The 24,401-nt window shown below is 43.4% G+C and overlaps 2 protein-coding genes across 6 annotated transcripts; both read right to left on the reverse strand.

The window, feature by feature from the left end:
• Positions 1–439: 439 nt before the first annotated feature.
• LOC118363850 (transformer-2 protein homolog beta-like) lies at positions 440–12,252 on the reverse strand. 3 transcript variants are annotated; one of them, XM_052488698.1, is made up of 9 exons: positions 12,055–12,252; positions 5,151–5,461; positions 4,377–4,522; positions 2,332–2,491; positions 2,050–2,238; positions 1,773–1,888; positions 1,479–1,670; positions 1,312–1,385; positions 440–1,201 (listed from the first exon to the last, which is right to left on the reverse strand). In XM_052488698.1, the coding sequence occupies exons 4-9, from the start codon at positions 2,362–2,364 to the stop codon at positions 1,191–1,193; spliced, it is 615 nt and encodes a 204-aa protein (XP_052344658.1). In that variant the 5' UTR covers positions 2,365–2,491; positions 4,377–4,522; positions 5,151–5,461; positions 12,055–12,252; the 3' UTR covers positions 440–1,190. The 3 variants fall into 3 exon arrangements, with proteins under 3 accessions (XP_052344658.1, XP_052344657.1, XP_035601011.1); XM_052488697.1 differs by having other exon boundaries at positions 4,377–5,461; XM_035745118.2 differs by lacking the exon at positions 5,151–5,461 and having other exon boundaries at positions 12,055–12,251.
• A 419-nt stretch (positions 12,253–12,671) lies between these two features.
• On the reverse strand, positions 12,672–24,388 carry LOC118363851 (uncharacterized). Of its 3 annotated transcripts, none has more exons than XR_004821481.2 (3): positions 24,295–24,388; positions 14,931–15,103; positions 12,672–14,226 (listed from the first exon to the last, which is right to left on the reverse strand). XR_004821481.2 is itself a non-coding variant. In XM_052488699.1 (2 exons), the coding sequence occupies exon 1, from the start codon at positions 17,315–17,317 to the stop codon at positions 16,568–16,570; it is 750 nt and encodes a 249-aa protein (XP_052344659.1). In that variant the 5' UTR covers positions 17,318–17,455; the 3' UTR covers positions 12,672–14,226; positions 14,931–16,567. The 3 variants fall into 3 exon arrangements, 1 of the variants encoding a protein (XP_052344659.1); XR_004821482.2 differs by lacking the exon at positions 24,295–24,388 and adding an exon at positions 22,096–22,283; XM_052488699.1 differs by lacking the exon at positions 24,295–24,388 and having other exon boundaries at positions 14,931–17,455.
• Positions 24,389–24,401: the final 13 nt, after the last annotated feature.

Genomic DNA, 24,401 nt, shown 5'->3' on the forward strand with positions numbered 1-24,401 from the left:
TAACTAGTCAGTTTCACAACTGAATGCATTCAACCGAAATATCTTCAGCATTTAACCCGACCCCTCAATCAGAGGTGCTGGTGGCTGCCTTCACGTCATCAGCGCCCGGGGAGCAGTTGTTGTTGGGGTTACCTGCCTATGTCATATCACTTTTATAATAATGGGATGCAATGCAAACATGGTTATTGTTGAATAAGAAAAATAAGATCAATGATCTCAATACCTCCCTTTTTTCGTTTGCTGGGGTCCTGTGGACATGTGGTTCATAAATATAATTACCATCATCCTTAACATTTATCTTAGCCTTTTAATTGTTTATGTTTGTAACAAGACCCTTCTCTGTTGTAAGGTTTACCAATTCCTATAGCCTTACATAATGTTCACCAGTTTGCCACACACCAAGTACAGGATACACTAAGAAAGTATTAATGGACAAAACTTGAAAAGATGCAGTTTTATTATTGCTTGGAATACTGCAGACTTAAAATCATGGTACACCCATACACACAGCATTGAACAAGGGTAGAGCTTCTAGCTCTTGGCTCTTCTCCCGAACATACAGGAGGAAGAAGTTGCCCCCTAACCACTGATAAAGGGTGAGATATTTTTTAATCAACCTAAAGGTTAAGGTTAGAATTGGGGGTAAGGTAATCAGATCCTAGAGCTGCATTTACCTTGGGCCCTCTCCCCTAGAACCTACCGTGCACTAAATATCACTGTACTTCAACACATCTACCCAGTAAAAAGGAGCCTGGTGATACAAAATACTACAGATCCGATGGATTAAACAGGGTTCTCCCCAAAGAATGTAAGAGGGGTGCTGCGACACCTTGTGGACTGGCTGCGCCACTATGTAAAATTGAACCCTACCGAAATGTGCTCTTGATTGCAGGAAATGGGAATTACAGGTGTTCGCTGTACTCAGCAGCACCACAATTTTAAAAAAATCCTGGGGAGAACCTTGGATTAACAAATCGACAGCTTCTCTAAACACAATGGGCAAGACTGACAGAAGCTCATGTACAGAAATCAACCTACTGAATAAATGTAACTAAAATAAACAAAATATATGACTGTTTATCAAGTTCACAATTATATCCTTTACCATTTCCCTAACTTCCCCAGATATGCACCCCACCCTTGGCCCTAACCCCACAAAAAGTATCATCTTGCTCCTCTCCTCCCTCTGCTCAGTAGTGGCCTGTGGAGACAGGAGGGAGACATTTAGACATCGAGGCCCCGCCGCTGCGTCACTAGTATATTAGCCGTCAAGTTAACCATGTTAAGCGGTGCTAAGTCTGGTTGACTTACGTGGGGAGTAAGACCGCGAGCGGGAGCGAGACCGGTAGGCCCCTCGGCTGTAGTACGGGGACGGAGACCTGCGTCTGGAGAGACAACACACAATAAGCATCCGCCAACCAACTGCCCCAGTCCTGCTTAGCAAACACTAACTATAAGATCCAGGCCAGGTGTCTCACCTGTAGGACCTGTAGCACTCTCGGTCGTCATAACGATCGTAGCCACGGTCATAGCCTCTGTCGTAACCACGGTCACCGCCGCGGTCGTAATCCTTCGAGCTACGGCGAGATGAGCTTGAGCTGGGGCCGCCACTTCCTCCTCCTCCTCCACCACCGCCTCCGCTGCTGCTGCTGCTGCCGCCGCCACCACCACTGGAAAACACACACGGTTAGAGTATTCACTGAATATACAACATGTGTGTGCATCACGTGGGCCATCCCAGATGCGCGAGTCTAAGAAAGACGGTCACTCACTATGTGGGCCGTCCCATATATATCCCAGGGGTAGGAGTGTGTGGTCGTTTGGTGATGGAGAAATCGACCCTGATCCTCCGTCCATCCAACTCCATTCCATTAGCTCTCTCCTTAGCCTGAAACAGAGAGGGGGGGGTGGAGGAGAGTGACAAAGATGTTTAGATAAGAGTATTCCCTTTCAACACCATGCTCACTCAAAAGTTCTGATTCTTCTCTGTTCTTCCCCTGCAATAACCCCTCCCTCCCTCCCTCCCTCCCTCCCTCCCTGCCTTCCTACCTCATTGGCGTCCTCTCGGACTTCGAAGTAGACGAAGGCGAAGCCACGGGAGCGTCGTGATTGCTGGTCGTAGACGATGCTGACGTCAGCCAGGGGGCCGTACTTGGAGAACACGTCTCTCAGGTCTCTCTCTGTGGTGTACAGGCTCAGACCAAACACACCCAGGCAGCAGTTCGGGTCCGGGTTGGCCTATAGAGGAGGATTGTGAGAAGGATAGAGGTTGTGTGTGGGGTTTGCCTCAGAGAGTCTCGTCTCCAGAGGTGTGTGTGTGTGTGTGTGTACCCGGTTGCCAATGTGCCTGCGGCGGTTGGACATGGGGGAGTGGCTGTGGCTCCGACGACGGCGGTATTCCCCGCTTCGGGAACGGCTACGGGAACGGCGGCGGTGGGAACGGGAGCGAGAGCGTGAATAATGCCTGCGGGAGCTTCTGTGGGAACGAGACCTGGGGAAAATAAAATAAAAGACATGTTAAGAACATTTAAAGCAGGGTTTCTAACTGGCGGCTGATTTTATTTGGCCACCCCAAGTAAAAATAAAAGTGTTTGTTATTCTAATTTTTTATTCAACATAAGACTGTAAAAACACCCGCACATCAGCTCCAAGTGATTTTAATTTTGGAAATCTGGTCCAAAGTATTCCCACACATAATAGAGAGGTATACGTGATTGTTTGTTTGGACTTCTTGCGGTCAATTTGCAGTCTACAAATGATTTGTAATTACAGTGCCTTGCGAAATTTCTGCCCCCTTGAACTTTGCGACCTTTTGCCACATTTCAGGCTTCAAACATAAAGATATAAAACTGTATTTTTTTGCGAAGAATCAACAACAAGTGGGACACAATCATGAAGTGGAACGACATTTATTGGATATTTCAAACTTTTTTAAATCAAAAACTGAAAAATTGGGCATGCAAAATTATTCAGCCCCCTTAAGTTAATACTTTGTAGTGCCACCTTTTGCTGCGATTACAGCTGTAAGTCGCTTGGGGTATGTCTATCAGTTTTGCACATCGAGAGACAAATTTTTTCCCAATCCTCCTTGCAAAACAGCTCGAGCTCCGTGAGGTTGGATGGAGAGCATTTGTGAACAGCAGTTTTCAGTTCTTTCCACAGATTCTCGATTGGATTCAGTTCTGGACTTTGACTTGGCCATTCCAACACCTGGATATGTTTATTTTTGAACCATTCAATTGTAGATTTTGCTTTATGTTTTGGATCATTTTCTTGTTGGAAGACAAATCTCCGTCCCAGTCTCAGGTCTTTTGCAGACTCCATCAGGTTTTCCAGAATGGTCCTGTATTTGGCGCCATCCATCTTCCCATCAATTTTAACCATCTTTCCTGTCCCTGCTGAAGAAAAGCAGGCCCAAACCATGATGCTGCCACCACCATGTTTGACAGTGGGGATGGTGTGTTCAGGGTGATGAGCTGTGTTGCTTTTACACCAAACATAACGTTTTGCATTGTTGCCAAAAAGTTCAATTTTGGTTCCATCTGACCAGAGCACCTTCTTCCACATGTTTGGTGTGTCTCCCAGGTGGCTTGTGGCAAACTTTAAACAACACTTTTTATGGATATCTTTAAGAAATGGCTTTCTTCTTACCACTCTTCCATAAAGGCCAGATTTGTGCAATATACGACTGATTGTTGTCCTATGGACAGAGTCTCCCACCTCAGCTGTAGATCTCTGCAGTTCATCCAGAGTGATCATGGGCCTCTTGGCTGCATCTCTGATCAGTCTTCTCCTTGTATGAGCTGAAAGTTGAGGGACGGCCAGGTCTTGGTAGATTTGCAGTGGTCTGACACTCCTTCCATTTCAATATTATCGCTTGCACAGTGCTCCTTGGGATGTTTAAAGCTTGGGAAATCTTTTTGTATCCAAATCCGGCTTTAAACCTCCCAATTTTTCAGTTTTTGATTTGTTAAAAAAGTTTGAAATATCCAATAAATGTCGTTCCACTTCATGATTGTGTCCCACTTGTTGTTGATTCTTCACAAAAAAATACAGTTTTATATCTTTATGTTTGAAGCCTGAAATGTGGCAAAAGGTCGCAAAGTTCAAGGGGGCCGAATACTTTCGCAAGGCACTGTATGTTCCGGCCCCCTGACCATCCGCTCAAAAACATTTTTTAAATCAGCCCGCGGCAGAATCTAGTTGATGGTCCCCGATTTAAAGTGTTTGGAAACAAAAACAACATGAATAAAGCCATAACACAAAAACAACACAAGCTCTATGTGGACCTGAACGGAAATACACACTATGCTACCCAGCAGCTCCTAAAAGTGTCACCACAAAACCCAAAGCCTCCTTGGAGCTGGGGTTCTTACCTGGACTTGGAGCGGGATCGGGAGTGGGATTTAGACCTGGAGTGTCTGGAGCCATCTTTGGAGCGGGCTGGGGAATGGGCCGGGGAGCGGCTGGCAGACTTCCCAGAACCCCTTGGGCTCACACTCCTGGAAGCGGACCGCGAGTCCTGAACGGGCCAGATACACATAAAACATAGTTCAAAATCAAAACATAGAAATGGTCAGGATAGAGAGAGAGAGGAGGTACAGAAGGAACCTCGCTCAAACCTGCTACAGGCCCCTCTTATATTTCAGCTCCAGTAGTTTAAGAAAAAAAATGATAACATTTCATTAACGACAGGTATTTGTTGTAACTTGATCTGCCTGTTACAGGCGACCAGAGGATATCATATAGGCTTAAAGTAGGTTTTAATCTAAACACAGTTCTATGATGAGCGGATTGTTCTCTTACACTCTAGGCAGCGTAGCAGAGTTTAACCTTGCGTGTTGAGGACTAGGTAATGTGTCTGAGATGGAGGAACAGTTGGCATGCATGCTTAAGAAGTGTTTCTCACGCCATCCCTCAGGGAGACCAACTGTCGCACATTTCTGTTTTAGTACATCTGATTCAATTTGAGAAAGAGCTTGAGATTTTGTTGAATCAGATGTACCAGTGGTGGAAGAGAACAAACAGGTGTAAGGACTGGGGGTCCTTGAGGGATGGCTTGGGAAACACTGCTTTAGAAAACAGAAGGAGAGGGAGAGAGAAATAGGATTGTAGTAATAACATAGCAGGCTATAGGGAATTAACCATACCCCCGAACACTTCTCATAACTTCATCACTTCTTTAACTTCATAACTTCAAAACAACCATCTCTTTTCTTCTTTCTTCCGTTTCACACCATTTCTGACTTCATTTTTCTCTCCTCTTCCCCCACTTCCTTCCTCCCATTTGATTTCTGCCATTACATCACTCTACCAATGGACAGAGTGGCCGCTCGCTTCTGCCAGCTTCATTTTACATTAGCATGCATCAACACCATCAGCTTCATCAAATATGCCCTTTAACAACTTCAAACTTCATATCTGAAACTTCTTCCGCCATTTTGCTTCTTCCCAACTCAACCTTAACGAAAAACAGACAAGGATGATAAAAAGGGTTGGTTTTTTAAATTTTTATAAGAGCTACAGAGGTCAAAATGTGCAAAAACCAGGCTCTTTACACTCAAATCAGACTAAATAAGTTGGCTCACCTGAAAAGCATTAAATCAAAGCAATGTTAAGGAAATATGTATATTGATTTCTCTGAAATGCACAACATCATAATATGATGAATGAAGACTAGAAAAGTTATCAAATTATGGTATTCTTTAATCCTAGTCCGAGGGTCACACAAGGAGTGCAGGCTTTTGTTCCAGCCCAGTACTAGCACATCTGGTTTATCAAGCCCTTGGACAAAGATTGAAGAACTGCTATAATAAATCTGAGTAAGGGTTTAAAGTAAATTAGCTACTTCTTTCAATGCCCCACTCAGTATAACATTTGATTATGTGTGATTTAAAACAAAAATGGCTTTTGCAGGACCATTACAGTGCAACTAAATAACAACTTTAGAAAGAGACAGTACTCTCACATGGGTGGTGCCATATGTGGAAGAGCTTAATACATTGTAACTGACTAATAAATAGCTACAGAGGTTATGCCGGATAATGTGATATAACCAAAGATTGTTGTTGTCCATTACTGGGCAATAGAGAAAGGCCCCCTGTTGTCTGTATCTTGTGAGGTGTGGAAACACTGTTGCTTTTATGAATTTTGTCTTGCTGCTTTTTGTTCTATGTTGCTCTGCCTGTATGCTACGTCTTGCTTGTCCCATGTTGCTCTGCCTGTATGCTACGTCTTCCTTGTCCCATGTTGCTCTGCCTGTATGCTACGTCTTCCTTGTCCCATGTTGCTCTGCCTGTATGCTACGTCTTCCTTGTCCCATGTTGCTCTGCCTGTATGCTACGTCTTCCTTGTCCCATGTTGCTCTGCCTGTATGCTGCGTCTTCCTTGTCCCATGTTGCTCTGCCTGTATGCTACGTCTTCCTTGTCCCATGTTGCTCTGCCTGTATGCTACGTCTTCCTTGTCCCATGTTGCTCTGCCTGTATGCTACGTCTTCCTTGTCCCATGTTGCTCTGCCTGTATGCTACGTCTTCCTTGTCCCATGTTGCTCTGCCTGTATGCTGCGTCTTCCTTGTCCCATGTTGCTCTGCCTGTATGCTACGTCTTCCTTGTCCCATGTTGCTCTGCCTGTATGCTGCGTCTTCCTTGTCCCATGTTGCTCTGCCTGTATGCTGCGTCTTGCTTGTCCCATGTTGCTCTGCCTGTATGCTACGTCTTGCTTGTCCCATGTTGCTCTGCCTGTATGCTACGTCTTGCTTGTCCCATGTTGCTCTGCCTGTATGCTGCGTCTTGCTTGTCCCATGTTGCTCTGCCTGTATGCTGCGTCTTGCTTGTCCCATGTTGCTCTGCCTGTATGCTACGTCTTGCTTGTCCCATGTTGCTCTGCCTGTATGCTACGTCGTGCTTGTCCCATGTTGCTCTGCCTGTATGCTACGTCGTGCTTGTCCCATGTTGCTCTGCCTGTATGCTACGTCGTGCTTGTCCCATGTTGCTCTGCCTGTATGCTACGTCGTGCTTGTCCCATGTTGCTCTGCCTGTATGCTACGTCTTGCTTGTCCCATGTTGCTCTGCCTGTATGCTACGTCTTGCTTGTCCCATGTTGCTCTGCCTGTATGCTACGTCTTGCTTGTCCCATGTTGCTCTGCCTGTATGCTACGTCTTGCTTGTCCCATGTTGCTCTGCCTGTATGCTACGTCTTGCTTGTCCCATGTTGCTCTGCCTGTATGCTACGTCTTGCTTGTCCCATGTTGCTCTGCCTGTATGCTACGTCTTGCTTGTCCCATGTTGCTCTGCCTGTATGCTACGTCTTGCTTGTCCCATGTTGCTCTGCCTGTATGCTACGTCTTGCTTGTCCCATGTTGCTCTGCCTGTATGCTACGTCTTGCTTGTCCCATGTTGCTCTGCCTGTATGCTACGTCTTGCTTGTCCCATGTTGCTCTGCCTGTATGCTACGTCTTGCTTGTCCCATGTTGCTCTGCCTGTATGCTACGTCTTGCTTGTCCCATGTTGCTCTGCCTGTATGCTACGTCTTGCTTGTCCCATGTTGCTCTGCCTGTATGCTACGTCTTGCTTGTCCCATGTTGCTCTGCCTGTATGCTACGTCTTGCTTGTCCCATGTTGCTCTGCCTGTATGCTACGTCTTGCTTGTCCCATGTTGCTCTGCCTGTATGCTACGTCTTGCTTGTCCCATGTTGCTCTGCCTGTATGCTACGTCTTGCTTGTCCCATGTTGCTCTGCCTGTATGCTACGTCTTGCTTGTCCCATGTTGCTCTGCCTGTATGCTACGTCTTGCTTGTCCCATGTTGCTCTGCCTGTATGCTACGTCTTGCTTGTCCCATGTTGCTCTGCCTGTATGCTACGTCTTGCTTGTCCCATGTTGCTCTGCCTGTATGCTACGTCTTGCTTGTCCCATGTTGCTCTGCCTGTATGCTACGTCTTGCTTGTCCCATGTTGCTCTGCCTGTATGCTACGTCTTGCTTGTCCCATGTTGCTCTGCCTGTATGCTACGTCTTGCTTGTCCCATGTTGCTCTGCCTGTATGCTACGTCTTGCTTGTCCCATGTTGCTCTGCCTGTATGCTACGTCTTGCTTGTCCCATGTTGCTCTGCCTGTATGCTACGTCTTGCTTGTCCCATGTTGCTCTGCCTGTATGCTACGTCTTGCTTGTCCCATGTTGCTCTGCCTGTATGCTACGTCTTGCTTGTCCCATGTTGCTCTGCCTGTATGCTACGTCTTGCTTGTCCCATGTTGCTCTGCCTGTATGCTACGTCTTGCTTGTCCCATGTTGCTCTGCCTGTATGCTACGTCTTGCTTGTCCCATGTTGCTCTGCCTGTATGCTACGTCTTGCTTGTCCCATGTTGCTCTGCCTGTATGCTACGTCTTGCTTGTCCCATGTTGCTCTGCCTGTATGCTACGTCTTGCTTGTCCCATGTTGCTCTGCCTGTATGCTACGTCTTGCTTGTCCCATGTTGCTCTGCCTGTATGCTACGTCTTGCTTGTCCCATGTTGCTCTGCCTGTATGCTACGTCTTGCTTGTCCCATGTTGCTCTGCCTGTATGCTACGTCTTGCTTGTCCCATGTTGCTCTGCCTGTATGCTACGTCTTGCTTGTCCTATGTTGCTCTGCCTGTATGCTACGTCTTGCTTGTCCTATGTTGCTCTGCCTGTATGCTACGTCTTGCTTGTCCTATGTTGCTCTGCCTGTATGCTACGTCTTGCTTGTCCTATGTTGCTCTGCCTGTATGCTACGTCTTGCTTGTCCTATGTTGCTCTGTCTGTATGCTATGTCTGTATGCTATGTCTTGCTTGTCCTCTGTTGCTCTGCGTGTGCTCAGATTGTCAATATTGTAATTGTTTTTAATAACCTACCCAGGGACTGCAGTTGAAAATTAACCGGCTGGCTAAAACCAGCATTTTTACTGAAACGTTGATTAATGTGCACTGTCCCTGTAACATTTTTAATAAACTCAAACAAACCGCCGCCATAGGTTTTTCAACTAACCTGTTCTTGGTGATACTTTTTTTTTTTTACTGAATCGAGAACAAAGAAAGTACCTTTAAAATGTAAATTTCAAATTGCCGGCAGCTCTACAAAAACCAGCGAAAACTCTTAAGATAATAAATCCATGTTCTGTACCGCGCAAGATGGTTCCTAGCCGGCTTAGCTGCCGCACATCTAGGATTTCCCAGCATCTTTTCATAAACTAGTAGTTTCTATGCAACACGGCCATGTGTAGAAGTAGATGACAGCACATCATTATATGGTGCGACCAAAACAAAGAACTACACACATGCTGGAAGCATATCTCACTCCATACAAAACATGGATTTTTTTTCCCTTCTGAATGCGTGTTTTTTGTAGAACCACCTGCAACTGACATTTCTAAGATACTTTCTTCGTTCTCGATTCGGTGGGAAAAGTATTGCCAAGAACAGGTCAGTTGAAAAATCTATGGTGGCGGTTTGTATGCACACGCTTCAACAGGGCAGAAGTCTGTGTGTTGTTGAGATTCTGGATGGCCATTGGTCAGATTGCTAGCAACAATAAAAAGATGCTGCCATGTGGGGCATCGTAGGTTGTTATTGCTACCATGTCTTGTTTTGACTCATGTCACACCTACGCTAATATGGCTAAAATTCCCTAGCTAACCAACAACTGTAACGATGCATGAGAGATAAGTGCTCATTGTGCAAATATATTTATGTTTTCAATAAACAGTGGATACGAAATATAGTTCAGATGTTGTCAACAATCTATAGGTTGGTTTATACTTTGTCTATCAACATGTCTTTAGACAATTTGAATACGACAAGTGTTGCTAATCAAAACAACACTTAATTTATATTCCGTGGACATAGCAGCGGGAAGATATTGTATATTTCAAAAATATATATACAATTTTCCCTTGCTACAGCGGTCCGCTAATACAGTATTAGTAAAGGCCCAGTGCACTACTTCTGTGGAAAAAACATGTCTTATATATAAATATATAAGACAGATGAATAAAGTTCAACTTTGACCACGCGGCTGCCATTGTCATGGTTACCTGACAGACAGTGCACAAGTTCTTAAATTCTCCGGTAGAATGACCTGCTTTTATTTCGTCACACTCAGAACCGTAAGCTATTTTCTGTCATTTTCTCGCCATTTATTTGTAAATAATTGTCTTGTTTATTTTCCTGTAATAATGTAGGGTGTTCACTCACTGCTCTGGAATGAAGTGAAATACAGAAATTCAAGTGCTACTAAAGTAATGTCTAAACGTAGTTCTGTCATTATAAATCACATTCAACTGATCAGATTGTTATCTACAATATTAGAATATTAATATGCTAGTACTTAATAATTAACAGTGTTGATTAAATAAGAACATTAGTTTATTGTGGCAGTTGCTAGTTTAAACTGCCCAGCTCTTGGTTGTATCTCTTCCATTTTTCAGTGTTGGAGGTAACATTTAGAGGTGTCTCCACGGTTTGGACCAATCAAAGTAAACTTGATACCCTTGTCATTTTCAACACCAGATCAGTGTATTCCTCTGACCCCGGGTCAATCAACATTGAGAGGGGCCGTTTCTATTGCGAAAAATATTCCGAAATAACTATGAAAACTGCAACAGATTGTCTTCAGGGAAGGTAAATATTAAAATTCAGTCTTAGCTTTGTAAATTAATAAATATATAGACCCAATTTAGTTTTGTATTCGGTAGATTTCCTTTAGAAAAAATCTGTTATCACACAGGAACCTGCAGCGAGCGACTAGCTAGCTTGTCAGTTGACGTTTGAAGGCAGCGCAGTGACCGCGTTCTATTGAGCAGCGACCACTTTTTGACCATGGCCATAATGACATTCTATTCACGCGAATCATTCTAAATTCTGAGTAAATAGTCTAACTTGTGAATGATATGGTAGAAACAGAGTTTGGACTATTGATGCAATTCTCTATTGAATGCATCTATTTTTTTTATCAAAAACAGAATAAGAACTTTATGGGTGTACACCCTAAGTAACGAATAAAAATGAGCTTTATTTAAGACATTGTCAGCTATGATATAGTCGTTATTTGAACTGGCTAGCCAGCTAGCTAGAAACTAACAAAAACATGGTTTAGAAAGTTACTTTTATTTGCCTGGTTTGCCAGATTGAAATATACTGTATTACATTTTTAAACCGATGGGTTTATTGGTGTTAAAATACAGCAGTTATGCTATTTTGGACCAGCAGGCAGCTGTTAACAGCCTGTCATTTTTGTGTTTGTTGTCATGAAGCCTGTGATGTTTGAGTTTATACTTTTTCATAACAACAAGTTTTATGTCAGACAACAATCGGATGTTCATGATGTCACTGCAACAACTGTCTACATGCATGTCGATAGACCAACTGTAAACCAGCCTTAAAATTAACCCCCTCTATTTCGCCCGAGTCAGTTGTCGCAAAACAACCAACCCGTCTATTGGTGTCTATGGAAGACACCCAGTTAAGTCGACCGGAACTGACTTTTTTCCCCCCTTATGGTAAACGGCACGAGTGAACCATCTTCATTTAGCCAACATTTTTTGCTATGTCACATTATCTGGCGTACAATCTGTAATTAGCTAAGTGACTGCAGCAGTAAGTGAGGACGAAGTTAAACATTCTAGCCGTAAACCAATTCGCTAATTAGCTACTAATCTATAGTTAGTTATATATTGCATTCACCTGCAATGATGAGTAAATGTACATTGGTAACTGTTTCTCGCCAGCAGTCTCAGTAGACTCGTTAATTCAAAATGTAACGTTACTTGATGTGAATTAGCTAACGTTAAAACAGCTGCAAACCACTTGGCCTGATTGGGCTAACATATGCTAGCGTTAAGTTGCAAAAACTACTGAAAAGACACAAATGTTAACATAAGAGTAACTGGACATTAAATTACAAAATATAAACGGTACAAAATCCATACTGTCGATGCAAACCAATGCTATTAACTACATCATGGTTGTAGCTAGCTAGGCTAGGGCAAAATGGCGTCGTTGTCTGCTCATTTTAGGGCAAGAATCGTGGTTGATTATACGCACCCGCTCGCCAAAATCCTTTTCGTTGTCGCTCATTTCTTGTCGATAGAAACTTAAACGATATATATTTAACTGGTTTATTATAGTTAACTAACAATGTTATCAAGTGAAGCGAAACACTGCTACTCGCTTCCGTTTCTTTAGCGCCGCATTCACTGACGCATGAGCAAGTCAAAAGCGGATGTGACGCTTGAACAACCACAGTGAGTAGACGGGAAAGTCTAAACCTTGTTTTTTTAAAATTCTTGTTGCCAAATGCTTTATACACAAACAAAAATTCCAAAATTATATACAAAAATTACATTTTTTTCTGATTGAATTGAATTATCTTATTAAAACACTAACCCTAGTGAATAAGAACAAGAATAACATCTTCATGAATCATTATAAGATATTTTCAGAGTGAATATAATTGCACTTGTATTTTATTTTTATTTATATGTTTTGTATGTTTGAGCATTGTTAATACCTGTGTTTGGCTTGCTATACATGTTTGATGTAGCAATGTAAGTTGATTTTTGTATTATGAATAAAATAAATGTATAATAAAAATATATATATTTTTAAAGAACGTCTAAACCAGAAAACAGACAACATAAATACACCAGACATGTAAAAAAAAAAAAAAAAGATGAGGACATAGATACATTTTTAACACGTAGGTCAACACATAGCACATAAACATGTTGCTGTTGCTGTTGGATAAAACATGTTATCTGTAATGATGCAGGTTATTTACTGTGCATCATGTTACGGAGTTCTAATGTGGGATCTTTAATGGTATTCATTGCTCTGCTTTGAACATGTCAATAAAAGGAATAGCCTAATGAGCAAATAAAAATAAATACATTTTAAGTCGAAACCAGATAGGAAGAGTAGCCTAATTTGCCGGAAAACCGGTCCCCCTCCAACAGGTGGCGTTTTTTTCGTTGTTTCGCCCACTATGCAAGTTTTTGTATGGAGGTCAATTAATGGTTTATTTGCTACCTGAAGTCTATTTGATCGAATAGACGTTTGGAATGCTTATGAGTGTACGGATATAAGTAGGCCACGTGACAGCCCAGCAACTTTGAGAAAAAACACGTTTTACCGGAGATGGCTATGCATATGCATGTTATAAGGCTAGTAGTGTATCCCGCCATTGAATACTCGAGATTGACGTGAACAGCCCTCATCAAATACTAAAAAACAGATTACAATATTGAGATGTCTCCACCAATTCAAAGAAAGGCGGGAGCTAGACAACGACATTGTTAGGGTAGAGAGACGTATATCCATAATCTTTAGGGATGTCCCAAGGATCCAGGATAGCACTAAACGTATTGATCCAGAGATAAACTATACAAAATAAATAATTCAACAACCAAAATATTTACAATGTTTTTATACAAAATGTTAGTTTTTCCAGCTGGATTAACATTATTGACCCTTCATTAAACGACAGGGGCAATGCTCAGGATGTAATAATGATAATAAGTTAACTCCTGATAATCAAAATGTTAAGGTTTTCTGCATGTTCAGCTTTAGTGCAAGCACTTTGAACAGTCCCAAGTCGTTGCATTTACCAGGGAGTGAAACTAAGAAAATACGTTTGACTACATTTAAAACTGATATCAACGTACCAAAACTGACCATGGTCTTAACCAGTAGAGGACAACCTCTGTTTGAGATACTTTTTAAATAGAAAGCAAATGTAGACATACAGTATCTATGTACAACTCTTGGTTCTGAAAACTAACTTTGTTTTATGAAACATTCTTCACTGACATAACTTTACAAAAGAAAAGTCTTTGTGTACTGTGCACTGGTGTGTGTAAATAAACAAGCGAGAACCCATAGGATGTCATAGAATCTGGTAGGTCAGAATGTCCGCTGCGTCCCATGTTTCAGTTACCTCCATGTCCACTTCCCTTATTGGGGGCATTTGAGAGACTTCTTTGTTTGTGGCTGGTATTTGAGGAAAAACTTTGTTTGTGTCTGTATTTTGGCAGCTTTGTTTATCCTCCTCTTCTTGGGCTGTAACTACAGTGTGATTTATTTGCCTGTTGTGTTTTGCACTTCTGAGATGGTTCATTGTTTGTTCTTTTTTGGGATGTTTGAGCAAGTTTCTTTATTGTCTTTCCTTTTGGAGGCTTTGGTTCTTCAGTGGATGTTTTCCAATGGGCCAGCAAAGTCCTGAGGAGACATGGGGGAACAGTGAGACATGGGCAGATGTTTTTCCTGGTCAAGTCATGTGGTCAAGGAAAGGCTCTGGGCACTACTAATCAGCAGGAACAACTCTGGGCCCTGCACATGAGGAGGAGAGCACAATCACCCAACCTCATCCCAATTGACATGGTTTGGGATGAGTTGGACCGCAGAGTGAAGGAAAAGAGGCCAACAAGTGCTCAGAATATGTGGGAACTCCCGCAAGACAGTTGGAAAAGCATTCCTCATGAAGCTGGTTGAGAGAATGCTAAGAGTGTGCAAAGCTGTCATCAAGGCAAAGGCTGGCAACTTTCAATAATCTAAAATCTAAAATATATTTAGATTTGTTTAAGATTTTTTTTGGTTACAACATGATTCTATTTGTGTTATTTCGTAGTTTTTTTATATCTATTTTACAATGTAAAAAATAGTTAAAATAAAGAAAATCCCTTGAATGGGTAGGTGTGCCCAAACTTTTGACTGGTACTGTCTTAGGGATGTTTCTGCTGAATGGACACATAAGGGAATTAGGGAATGGATATCTTCCGCTACCTCTCTTATCAACGGAGGTGCATGAGGACAATGGAACCAACATGTTTCGACTTTTGGCTTTCAGGGTTTTTACAGAATTAAAACAGAATGTGGCTTTTATACATTTCATGAGAGGTTAGGAACATTTGGGTAATTCTGACCTCATATAGCTCATATTTGCATTATACTGGCAAGCTTTTATGTTGTTTAAAAGACACTCATGGCTTCGGTTGGTCAGAGGAGGTCCCAGGGGTGGGGTCTGTGTCTGGCTGAGGGGGTTGTGGACTGGAGGTCTCAGGCGTCCTCTGTCTGATTCCATTCTGTTCTCCGCACCCTGGAACACATACATCATCACATCAACGACACTCATAACATTTAGTGTGTGTATGTACGTACCCTGTTGCCGATGTGCCTGTGGCGGTTGGACATGGGGGAATGGCTGTGGCTCCGATGCAAACTGTATTCTGCTGCAGTTCTGGCAACATGGAACTAGTCACCCCAAGGCTGTAGTGGTTTCTAAATGTGCTTTCAGGACAGCGCTGTCTCCAAAATTCCCATCCCAGAAAGGACAAAGTTACAGTGGGGTAAAAAAGTATTTAGTCAGCCACCAATTATGCAAGTTCTCCCACTTAAAAAGATGAGAGAGGCCTGTAATGTTCATCATAGGTACACTTCAACTATGACAGACAAAATCAGAAAAAAAAATCCAGAAAATCACATTGTAGGATTTTTAATGCATTTATTTGCAAATTATGGTGGAAAATAAGTATTTGGTCAATTGGCAAGGACAGAGGTCAAATGTTTTCTGTAAGTCTTCACAAGGTTTTCACACACTGTTGCTGGTATTTTGGCCCATTCCTCCATGCAGATCTCCTCTAGAGCAGTGATGTTTTGGGGCTGTTGCTGGGCAACACAGACTTTCAACTCCCTCCAAAGATTTTCTATGGGGTTGAGATCTGGAGACTGGCTAGGCCACTCCAGGACCTTGAAATGCTTCCTACGGAGCCACTCCTTCGTTGCCCGGGCGGTGTGTTTGGGATCATTGTCATGGTGAAAGACCCAGCCACGTTTCTTCTTCAATGCCCTTGCTGATGGTAGGCTTTGTTACTTTGGTCCCAGCTCTCTGCAGGTCATTCACTATGTCCCCCCGTGTGGTTCTGGGATTTTTGCTCACCATTCTTGTGATCATTTTGACCCCATGGGGTGAGATCTTGCGTGGAGCCCCAGATCGAGGGAGATTATCAGTGGTCTTGTATGTCTTCCATTTCCTAATAATTGCTCCCACTGTTGATTTCTTCTAACCAAGTTGCAGATTCAGTCTTCCCAGCCTGGTGCAGGTCTACAATTTTGTTTCTGCTGTCCTTTGACAGCTCTTTTGTCTTGGCCATAGTGGAGTTTGGAGTGTGACTGTTTGAGGTTGTGGACAGGTGTCTTTTATACTGATAACAAGTTCAAACAGGTGCCATTAATACAGGTAACAAGTGGAGGACAGAGGAGCCTCTTAAAGAAGAAGTTACAGGTATGTGAGAGACAGAAATCTTGCTTGTTTGTAGGTGACCAAATACTTATTTTCCACCATCATTTGCAAATAAATTCATTACAAATCCTACAATGTGATTTTCTGGATTTTTAAAAACATTTTACATTTACATTACATTTAAGTCATTTAGCAGACGCTCTTATCCAGAGCGACTTACAAATTGGTGCATTCACCTTATGACATCCAGTGGAACAGCCACTTTACAATAGTGCATCTAAATCTTTTAAGGGGGGGGGGGGTGAGAAGGATTACTTTATCCTATCCTAGGTATTCCTTAAAGAGGTGGGGTTTCAGGTGTCTCCGGAAGGTGGTGATTGACTCCGCTGTCCTGGCGTCGTGAGGGAGTGTGTCCCACCATTGGGGAGCCAGAGCAGCGAACAGTTTTGACTGGGCTGAGCGGGAACTGTACTTCCTCAGTGGTAGGGAGGCGAGCAGGCCAGAGGTGGATGAACGCAGTGCCCTTGTTTGGGTGTAGGGCCTGATCAGAGCCTGGAGGTACTGAGGTGCCGTTCCCCTCACAGCTCCGTAAGCAAGCACCATGGTCTTGTAGCGGATGCGAGCTTCAACTGGAAGCCAGTGGAGAGAGCGGAGGAGCGGGGTGACGTGAGAGAACTTGGGAAGGTTGAACACCAGACGGGCTGCGGCGTTCTGGATGAGTTGTAGGGGTTTAATGGCACAGGCAGGGAGCCCAGCCAACAGCGAGTTGCAGTAATCCAGACGGGAGATGACAAGTGCCTGGATTAGGACCTGCGCCGCTTCCTGTGTGAGGCAGGGTCGTACTCTGCGGATGTTGTAGAGCATGAACCTACAGGAACGGGCCACCGCCTTGATGTTAGTTGAGAACGACAGGGTGTTGTCCAGGATCACGCCAAGGTTCTTAGCGCTCTGGGAGGAGGACACAATGGAGTTGTCAACCGTGATGGCGAGATCATGGAACGGGCAGTCCTTCCCCGGGAGGAAGAGCAGCTCCGTCTTGCCGAGGTTCAGCTTGAGGTGGTGATCCGTCATCCACACTGATATGTCTGCCAGACATGCAGAGATGCGATTCACCACCTGGTCATCAGAAGGAGGAAAGGAGAAGATTAATTGTGTGTCGTCTGCATAGCAATGATAGGAGAGACCATGTGAGGTTATGACAGAGCCAAGTGACTTGGTGTATAGCGAGAATAGGAGAGGGCCTAGAACAGAGCCCTGGGGACACCAGTGGTGAGAGCGCGTGGAGAGGAGACAGATTCTCGCCACGCCACCTGGTAGGAGCGACCTGTCAGGTAGGACGCAATCCAAGCGTGGGCCGCGCCGGAGATGCCCAACTCGGAGAGGGTGGAGAGGAGGATCTGATGGTTCACAGTATCGAAGGCAGCCGATAGGTCTAGAAGGATGAGAGCAGAGGAGAGAGAGTTAGCTTTAGCAGTGCGGAGCGCCTCCGTGATACAGAGAAGAGCAGTCTCAGTTGAATGACTAGTCTTGAAACCTGACTGATTTGGATCAAGAAGGTCATTCTGAGAGAGATAGCGGGAGAGCTGGCCAAGGACGGCACGTTCAAGAGTTTTGGAGAGAAAAGAAAGAAGGGATACTGGTCTGTAGTTGTTGACATCGGAGGGATCGAGTGTAGGTTTTTTCAGAAGGGTGCAACTCTCGCTCTCTTGAAGACGGAAGGGACGTAGCCAGCGGTCAGGGATGAGTTGATGAGCGAGGTGAGGTAAGGGAGAAGGTCTCCGGAAATAGTCTGGAGAAGAGAGGAGGGGATAGGGTCGAGCGGGCAGGTTGTTGGGCGGCCGGCCGTCACAAGACGCGAGATTTCATCTGGAGAGAGAGGGGAGAAAAGAGGTCAGAGCACCGGGTAGGGCAGTGTGAGCAGAACCAGCGGTGTCGTTTGACTTAGCAAACGAGGATCGGATGTCGTCGACCTTCTTTTCAAAATGGTTGACGAAGTCATCTGCAGAGAGGGAGGAGGGGGGAGGAGGATTCAGGAGGGAGGAGAAGGTGGCAAAGAGCTTCCTAGGGTTAGAGGCAGATGCTTGGAATTTAGAGTGGTAGAAAGTGGCTTTAGCAGCAGAGACAGAGGAGGAAAATGTAGAGAGGAGGGAGCGAAAGGATGCCAGGTCCGCAGGGAGGCGAGTTTTCCTCCATTTCCGCTCGGCTGCCCGGAGCCCTGTTCTGTGAGCTCGCAATGAGTCGTCGAGCCACGGAGCGGGAGGGGAGGACCGAGCCGGCCTGGAAGATAGGGGACATAGAGAGTCAAAGGATGCAGAAAGGGAGGAGAGGAGGGTTGAGGAGGCAGAATCAGGAGATAGGTTGGAGAAGGTTTGAGCAGAGGGAAGAGATGATAGGATGGAAGAGGAGAGAGTAGCGGGGGAGAGAGAGCGAAGGTTGGGACGGCGCGATACCATCCGAGTAGGGGCAGTGTGGGAAGTGTTGGATGAGAGCGAGAGGGAAAAGGATACAAGGTAGTGGTCGGAGACTTGGAGGGGAGTTGCAATGAGGTTAGTGGAAGAACAGCATCTAGTAAAGATGAGGTCGAGCGTATTGCCTGCCTTGTGAGTAGGGGGAAGGTGAGAGGGTGAGGTCAAAAGAGGAAAAGAGTGGAAAGAAGGAGGCAGAGAGGAATGAGTCAAAGGTAGACATGGGGAGGTTAAAGTCGCCCAGAACTGTGAGAGGTGAGCCGTCCTCAGGAAAGGAGCTTATCAAGACATCAAGCTCATTGATGAACTCTCCGAGGGGACCTGGAGGGCGATAAATGATAAGGATGTTAAGCTTGAAAGGGCTGGTAACTGTGACAGCATGAAATTCAAAGGAGGCGATAGACAGATGGGTAAGGGGAGAAAGAGAGAATGACCACTTGGGAGAGATGAGGATCCCGGTGCCACCACCCCGCTGACCAGAAGCTCTCGGGGTGTGCGAGAACACGTGGGCGGACGAAGAGAGAGCAGTAGGAGCAGCAGTGTTATCTGTGGTGATCCATGTTTCCGTCAGTGCCAAGAAGTCGAGGGACTGGAGGGAGGCATAGGCTGAGATGAACTCTGCCTTGTTGGCCGCAGATCGGCAGTTCCAGAGGCTACCGGAGACCTGGAACTCCACGTGGGTCGTGCGCGCTGGGACCACCAGATTAGGGTGGCCGCGGCCACGCGGTTTGGAGCGTTTGTATGGTCTGTGCAGAGAGGAGATAACAGGGATAGACAGACACATAGTTGACAGGCTACAGAAGAGGCTACGCTAATGCAAGGAGATTGGAATGACAAGTGGACTACACGTCTCGAATGTTCAGAAAGTTAAGCTTACGTAGCAAGAATCTTATTGACTAAAATGATTAAAATGATACAGTACTGCTGAAGTAGGCTAGCTGGCAGTGGCTGCGTTGTTGACTTTGTAGACTAGCTGGCAGTGGCTGCGTTGTTGACACTACACTAATCAAGTCGTTCCGTTGAGTGTAATAGTTTCTACAGTGCTGCTATTCGGGGCTAGCTGGCTAGCTAGCAGTGTTGATTACGTTACGTTGCGTTAAAAGAACGACAATAGCTGGCTAGCTAACCTAGAAAATCGCTCTAGACTACACAATTATCTTTGATACACAGACGGCTATGTAGCTAGCTACGATCAAACAAATCAAACCGTTGTGCTGTAATGAAATGAAATGAAAATGTGATACTACCTGTGGAGCGAAGCGGAATGCGACCGGGTTGTTGAGTGCGGAAGTTCTATTCAGTAGACGTTGGCTAGCTGTTGGCTAGCTAGCAGTGTCTCCTATGTTAAGGACGACAAATAGCTGGCTAGCTAACCTCGGTAAATTAAGATAATCACTCTAAGACTACACGCTCTAAACTACACAATTATCTTGGATACGAAGACAGCAAAGACAACTATGTAGCTAGCTAACACTACACTAATCAAGTCGTTCAGTTGAGTGTAATAGTTTCTACAGTGCTGCTATTCGGTAGACGGTGGACGTTTGCTAGCTGGCTAGCTGCTGGGCAGATAGCAGTGTAGACTATGTTAGGACGACGAAATACGAAGTTGCAATAGAAGTGCTGACTGTTTCACTTTGTTGTCCTCTTTCTTTTCCTTTTTCTTCTGTCCTTCTTTTGTCCTTATTTTGTCTTCCTTTCTTCTGTTAACTAGATATTTTTGTTGTTATTCTTTGTAAGCTAGCTAGCTTCTTCCAGGAGAGTCCCTAGCAACTGCTTAGCAACAAGTAAACAATTCTGCTAGCAATTCAGCTAGCTAAGATAACTGTACAATTTTATGAAAAATAGTTAATTTTTCAAAAGCCTGTCTTTTTTGGTTTGTTCCTTGTTTTGTCTTCTATTGAGTCTTGCAGTTTTCTCTTGATTTTTTCGATGTACTTCACTCTAAAAAAAACATTTAAATCTCAATATATACAGGAGCTCATTTTTCAGCAGCTGCTCAATTTAGAACTCCGGAACACTGAAAAAACACATTTTGTCTGTCATAGTTGAAGTGTACCTATGATGAAAGTTACAGGCCTCTCTCATCTTTTTAAGTGGGAGAACTTGCACAATTGGTGACTGACTAAATACTTTTTTGCCCCACTGTATATACTGAAACCCTCAGTGCAATTGTGTTGTGAGTTTAGCTAGGATAGTTACTGAAACTAGCTAGGATAGTTACTGTATGTACTGTAAAGTAGAGTAATAGAAACTATCATGCACCAACCCAGCTACGCACTGTGTGAAAAACAGCAGTGTAATATAGCTGTAATGTGAGTTTCAAGGGGAGACTAGGATAGTTACTGTCTTAACTGTAACTACAACAGAAAACGAGTAACCTCAGCTACACACCGTGCAAGACTGTAGTGTAATAGTTGAAAAGTGAGTTTCCAAGGGAAACTAGGATAGTTACTGTATGTAGCCTACTGTAAGTAGTGCAACATAAAAACTATAGTAAATACAGCTACACAGTAGTGTAATAGAGCTGTCAGTTTCAAATGAAGGAATAGTTACTTATGTACTGTAAAGTAGTGCAACAGAACTATAGTAAACACAGCTACAAACTGAACCCCTCAGTGTAATTGAGCTGAGATGTGTTTCCACGGGAAACTACATTGGACAAAAATATAAACACAACATGTTGTGTTGGTCCCATGTTTTTATGAGCTGATATAAAAGATCCCAGAAGAAATGTTCACTAACAGGGACACAACATTTGAGAGAAATAAGCTTTTTGTGCATATAGAAAATTCTTGGGATATTTTATTTCAGCACATGACACATGGGAACAACACTGTACATGTTGCGTTTATATTTTTGCTCGGTATTATTAAGCCAACGGGTGTTAACTGCCTGACGGTGAAGGGCATTCTACCTCACACACGTGTATAGCTTATTTCTTGCTTTATACGTGTGGGTCGAATGTAACTCACGCCATGTTTATAGCTTATCTCGTTATAAGCGTTTGAGTTCAAGTTGGCAGGTTTTAAGGTAATGTGCTTTGTCATCATGCATGGTCACCTCTCGTTAAATTAGCTACTTTGCATCGCTCGTTCACCGTTGAACACACAATAGTTTAGGCAAGATGGCTGCGCCCTGTGAGATGAAACCACAGATAGAACAATGAGATTTCAATTTCATTGGATGTACATGTATAAATGTTTAGCATCCGCTTGATATGGTAGTGAGAGGAAGCTCACAGGTGTGCAGTGGGAGAACATGGATGTTGGAAAACATTCTGCAAAATTTCTCATCGATGAAACATTTGATCTCAATACAGTTTTCTGTCCCCCAAACTAGAATATGTTATGAACAGAGTGGACTAAGATTTGAACACTTTACCCGTTGCAAAAGTTTCTAAAAATCGCGTTGTTTAGGAGTGCAAAGGCGAAATTAGTTATTAAAACAAGGAAGAACCCCAAACGAGATGGCACAAACCAAACCGAATGGGGTGACAGCAGAGCAGCACCCTGTTGAAGAGGCTAGTTAGCTGCTTCAAACTATTGGAAAGCTGCGGGACTGCGTGCATACACTCAGAGATTTTAAAAAGCGAATCCGCTCTGGATTGAGCCGATAAAAGGACGAGGTGGAAGTGGAGCGGCGGCAGCTACGGAATATATCCTGCCGCGTGGAAAGATACCATTATTGGAGAGATCCTGTATTGTGCTACATAACACACTAACACACGAGCACGAGTTATCAGTGTAGCCTATTATCGTCTGGACATGGCGTTGAAATATATCCACGACCACAATAAAAACATTCAGGCTTCCATCATAAATAAATTCAACTAAAAATATAGAAATAAATTAGAATTACAGGGAGCAGTTTGGAGAAACTAATCATATGTGAATCGACTACTGGAGCAAAGCACATGTTTGGATAATGATGACAAAACCAACTGTTTTAGTAATATCCGTCCGAATAGGGCTATAGCATGGTAAATAATAGGCGTGAGGCTCCCGAGTGGCGCAGCGGTCTAAGGCACTGCATCTCAGTGCTACAGACACCCTGGTTCGTATCCAGGCTGTATCACAACCGGCCGTGATTGGCAGCCCCATAAAGCTGCGCACAATTGGCCCAGCGTCGTCCGGGTTTGGTCGTAATTGTAAATAATCATTTGTTCTTAACTAACTTGCCTAGTTAAATAAAAGTTCAAATAAAAAAAAATGTAAAACATTTGTAGAGTGCGCCGCATCATCCCATTGGGATCCGTCAAGTCTGAACACAGCACACATCACCTATTTTCAAACAAAAGAAGCCTTTTCTTTTCTTTTGGAAAAGTTGTATTGGCACAATTCCTTTAAAAACAGCTCATACATTTTTTACATAATTTACACACATTTACAAACAGCAACAAAGCATAAAATACAGCATTTGAACGTTAAATTTAAATTTGTTAAAAGTACATGTTGTTAAAACCAATGAAAACAACCATGAATAAAAGTACTTTCCCTGTAAAAACATCAAATCTGTAAAAGCCATTTAAAATGTGTGCTAATGATCTAACAAAGGTAAAACATTTTAAGACATGAAAAACATGTTAAAAAGCCACTTTGTTAAAAGGCTGTCTTCAGTCCCTTGTACGGGAGCGGGGTGAGTCTTTTATAGTGGGCAGCATCATACTCATGTCAGTCCTCTAGAACGGAAATGTAGTCTTCCGAGTAGGACTCTAATAATGAAGCGGTATGTACGTATCTGACGGTAGGCTGTCATTGTAAATAAGAATTTGTTATTAACTGACTTGCCTATTTAAATAAAGGTTAAATAAAAATAAATACAATCTGTTTCAGTGTTTTGAGAGCCCGATAGTGCAGATCTAGCACCCATGTACTATCGTCTACCGAGGCCATCGAAATGCGAACTGATCGTTTTTCAGCCCAGTCTTGAAATCAATTATTCGATTTTAACCAACTCGGGTAAAAAAAAAAAAAGACTACACTACTACTAGGTAGCAACTTGGAAAAAAATAAAAATAGTCAGAGTTTATGATAACTAAACCCCTTCCATCTGTTGTTCAGTCACAGACAGAACAATGAGACAGATATTTCACCGGATGTATAAAAGTGAAGCCCAAATGCCAGCAGTGGGAGATTTTGACCGAGATTCTGCTAATTATGTAATTGATCTCAAACAGAGTGGAGTTTTGTAGACTTTGCCCTTTGCCTATTTAGAACAAAGGCAAATTGAGTTATTGCACACGCGCACTTCAGAGTAGGTGTTCTCTAACTGAAATATGCAAATATATGCGACAACATTTAGCACACTAGCTTGTGCTTGGCTCTGCCCCCCTTCATGCTTGTTCTGTCCACTATGATTAATTTGCTACCATTGGAAACGACAGGCTCTGGTCTATCTTGGGTTAGTTATAAAAATATGGTGGTTTAGTCATATACATGGCTAGGATACTTACTAACTCTTACTATTGTAATGAAGTGAGTCAGATGTTTCAGTTCTCTAAATTTACTGTCTTTGCCTCTTATTTAAATGTAATATCAATAACATAATGCAACGAACAAGAACATAATTATTACAACAAACCTGCAGTTTCTTCTTCGTAAAAACCATTGTTAAAAACAAACCGTTCTTCTTCGTGGATGTCAATTGACGTAATCCTGCCACACATGGCTTTGCTGCCACCTATTGTT

The sequence above is a fragment of the Oncorhynchus keta genome, chromosome 30 (genome assembly GCF_023373465.1).
Source record: "Oncorhynchus keta strain PuntledgeMale-10-30-2019 chromosome 30, Oket_V2, whole genome shotgun sequence".
NCBI classification, from domain to species: Eukaryota; Metazoa; Chordata; class Actinopteri; order Salmoniformes; family Salmonidae; genus Oncorhynchus; species Oncorhynchus keta.

Coding starts and splice junctions, on each gene's coding strand:
- LOC118363850 (XM_035745118.2), bottom strand. CDS start 12,087: ATGAGCGACAACGAAAAGGATTTTGGCGAGCGG. Junction 4,523..12,054: donor AAAAGGATTTTGGCGAGCGG/GTGCGTATAATC, acceptor TGGCCCGTTCAG/GACTCGCGGTCCGCTTCCAG. Junction 1,889..2,049: donor TCCGAGAGGACGCCAATGAG/GTAGGAAGGCAG, acceptor TCTCTGTTTCAG/GCTAAGGAGAGAGCTAATGG.
- LOC118363851 (XM_052488699.1), bottom strand. CDS start 17,317: ATGACGGATCACCACCTCAAGCTGAACCTCGGCAAGACGGAGCTGCTC.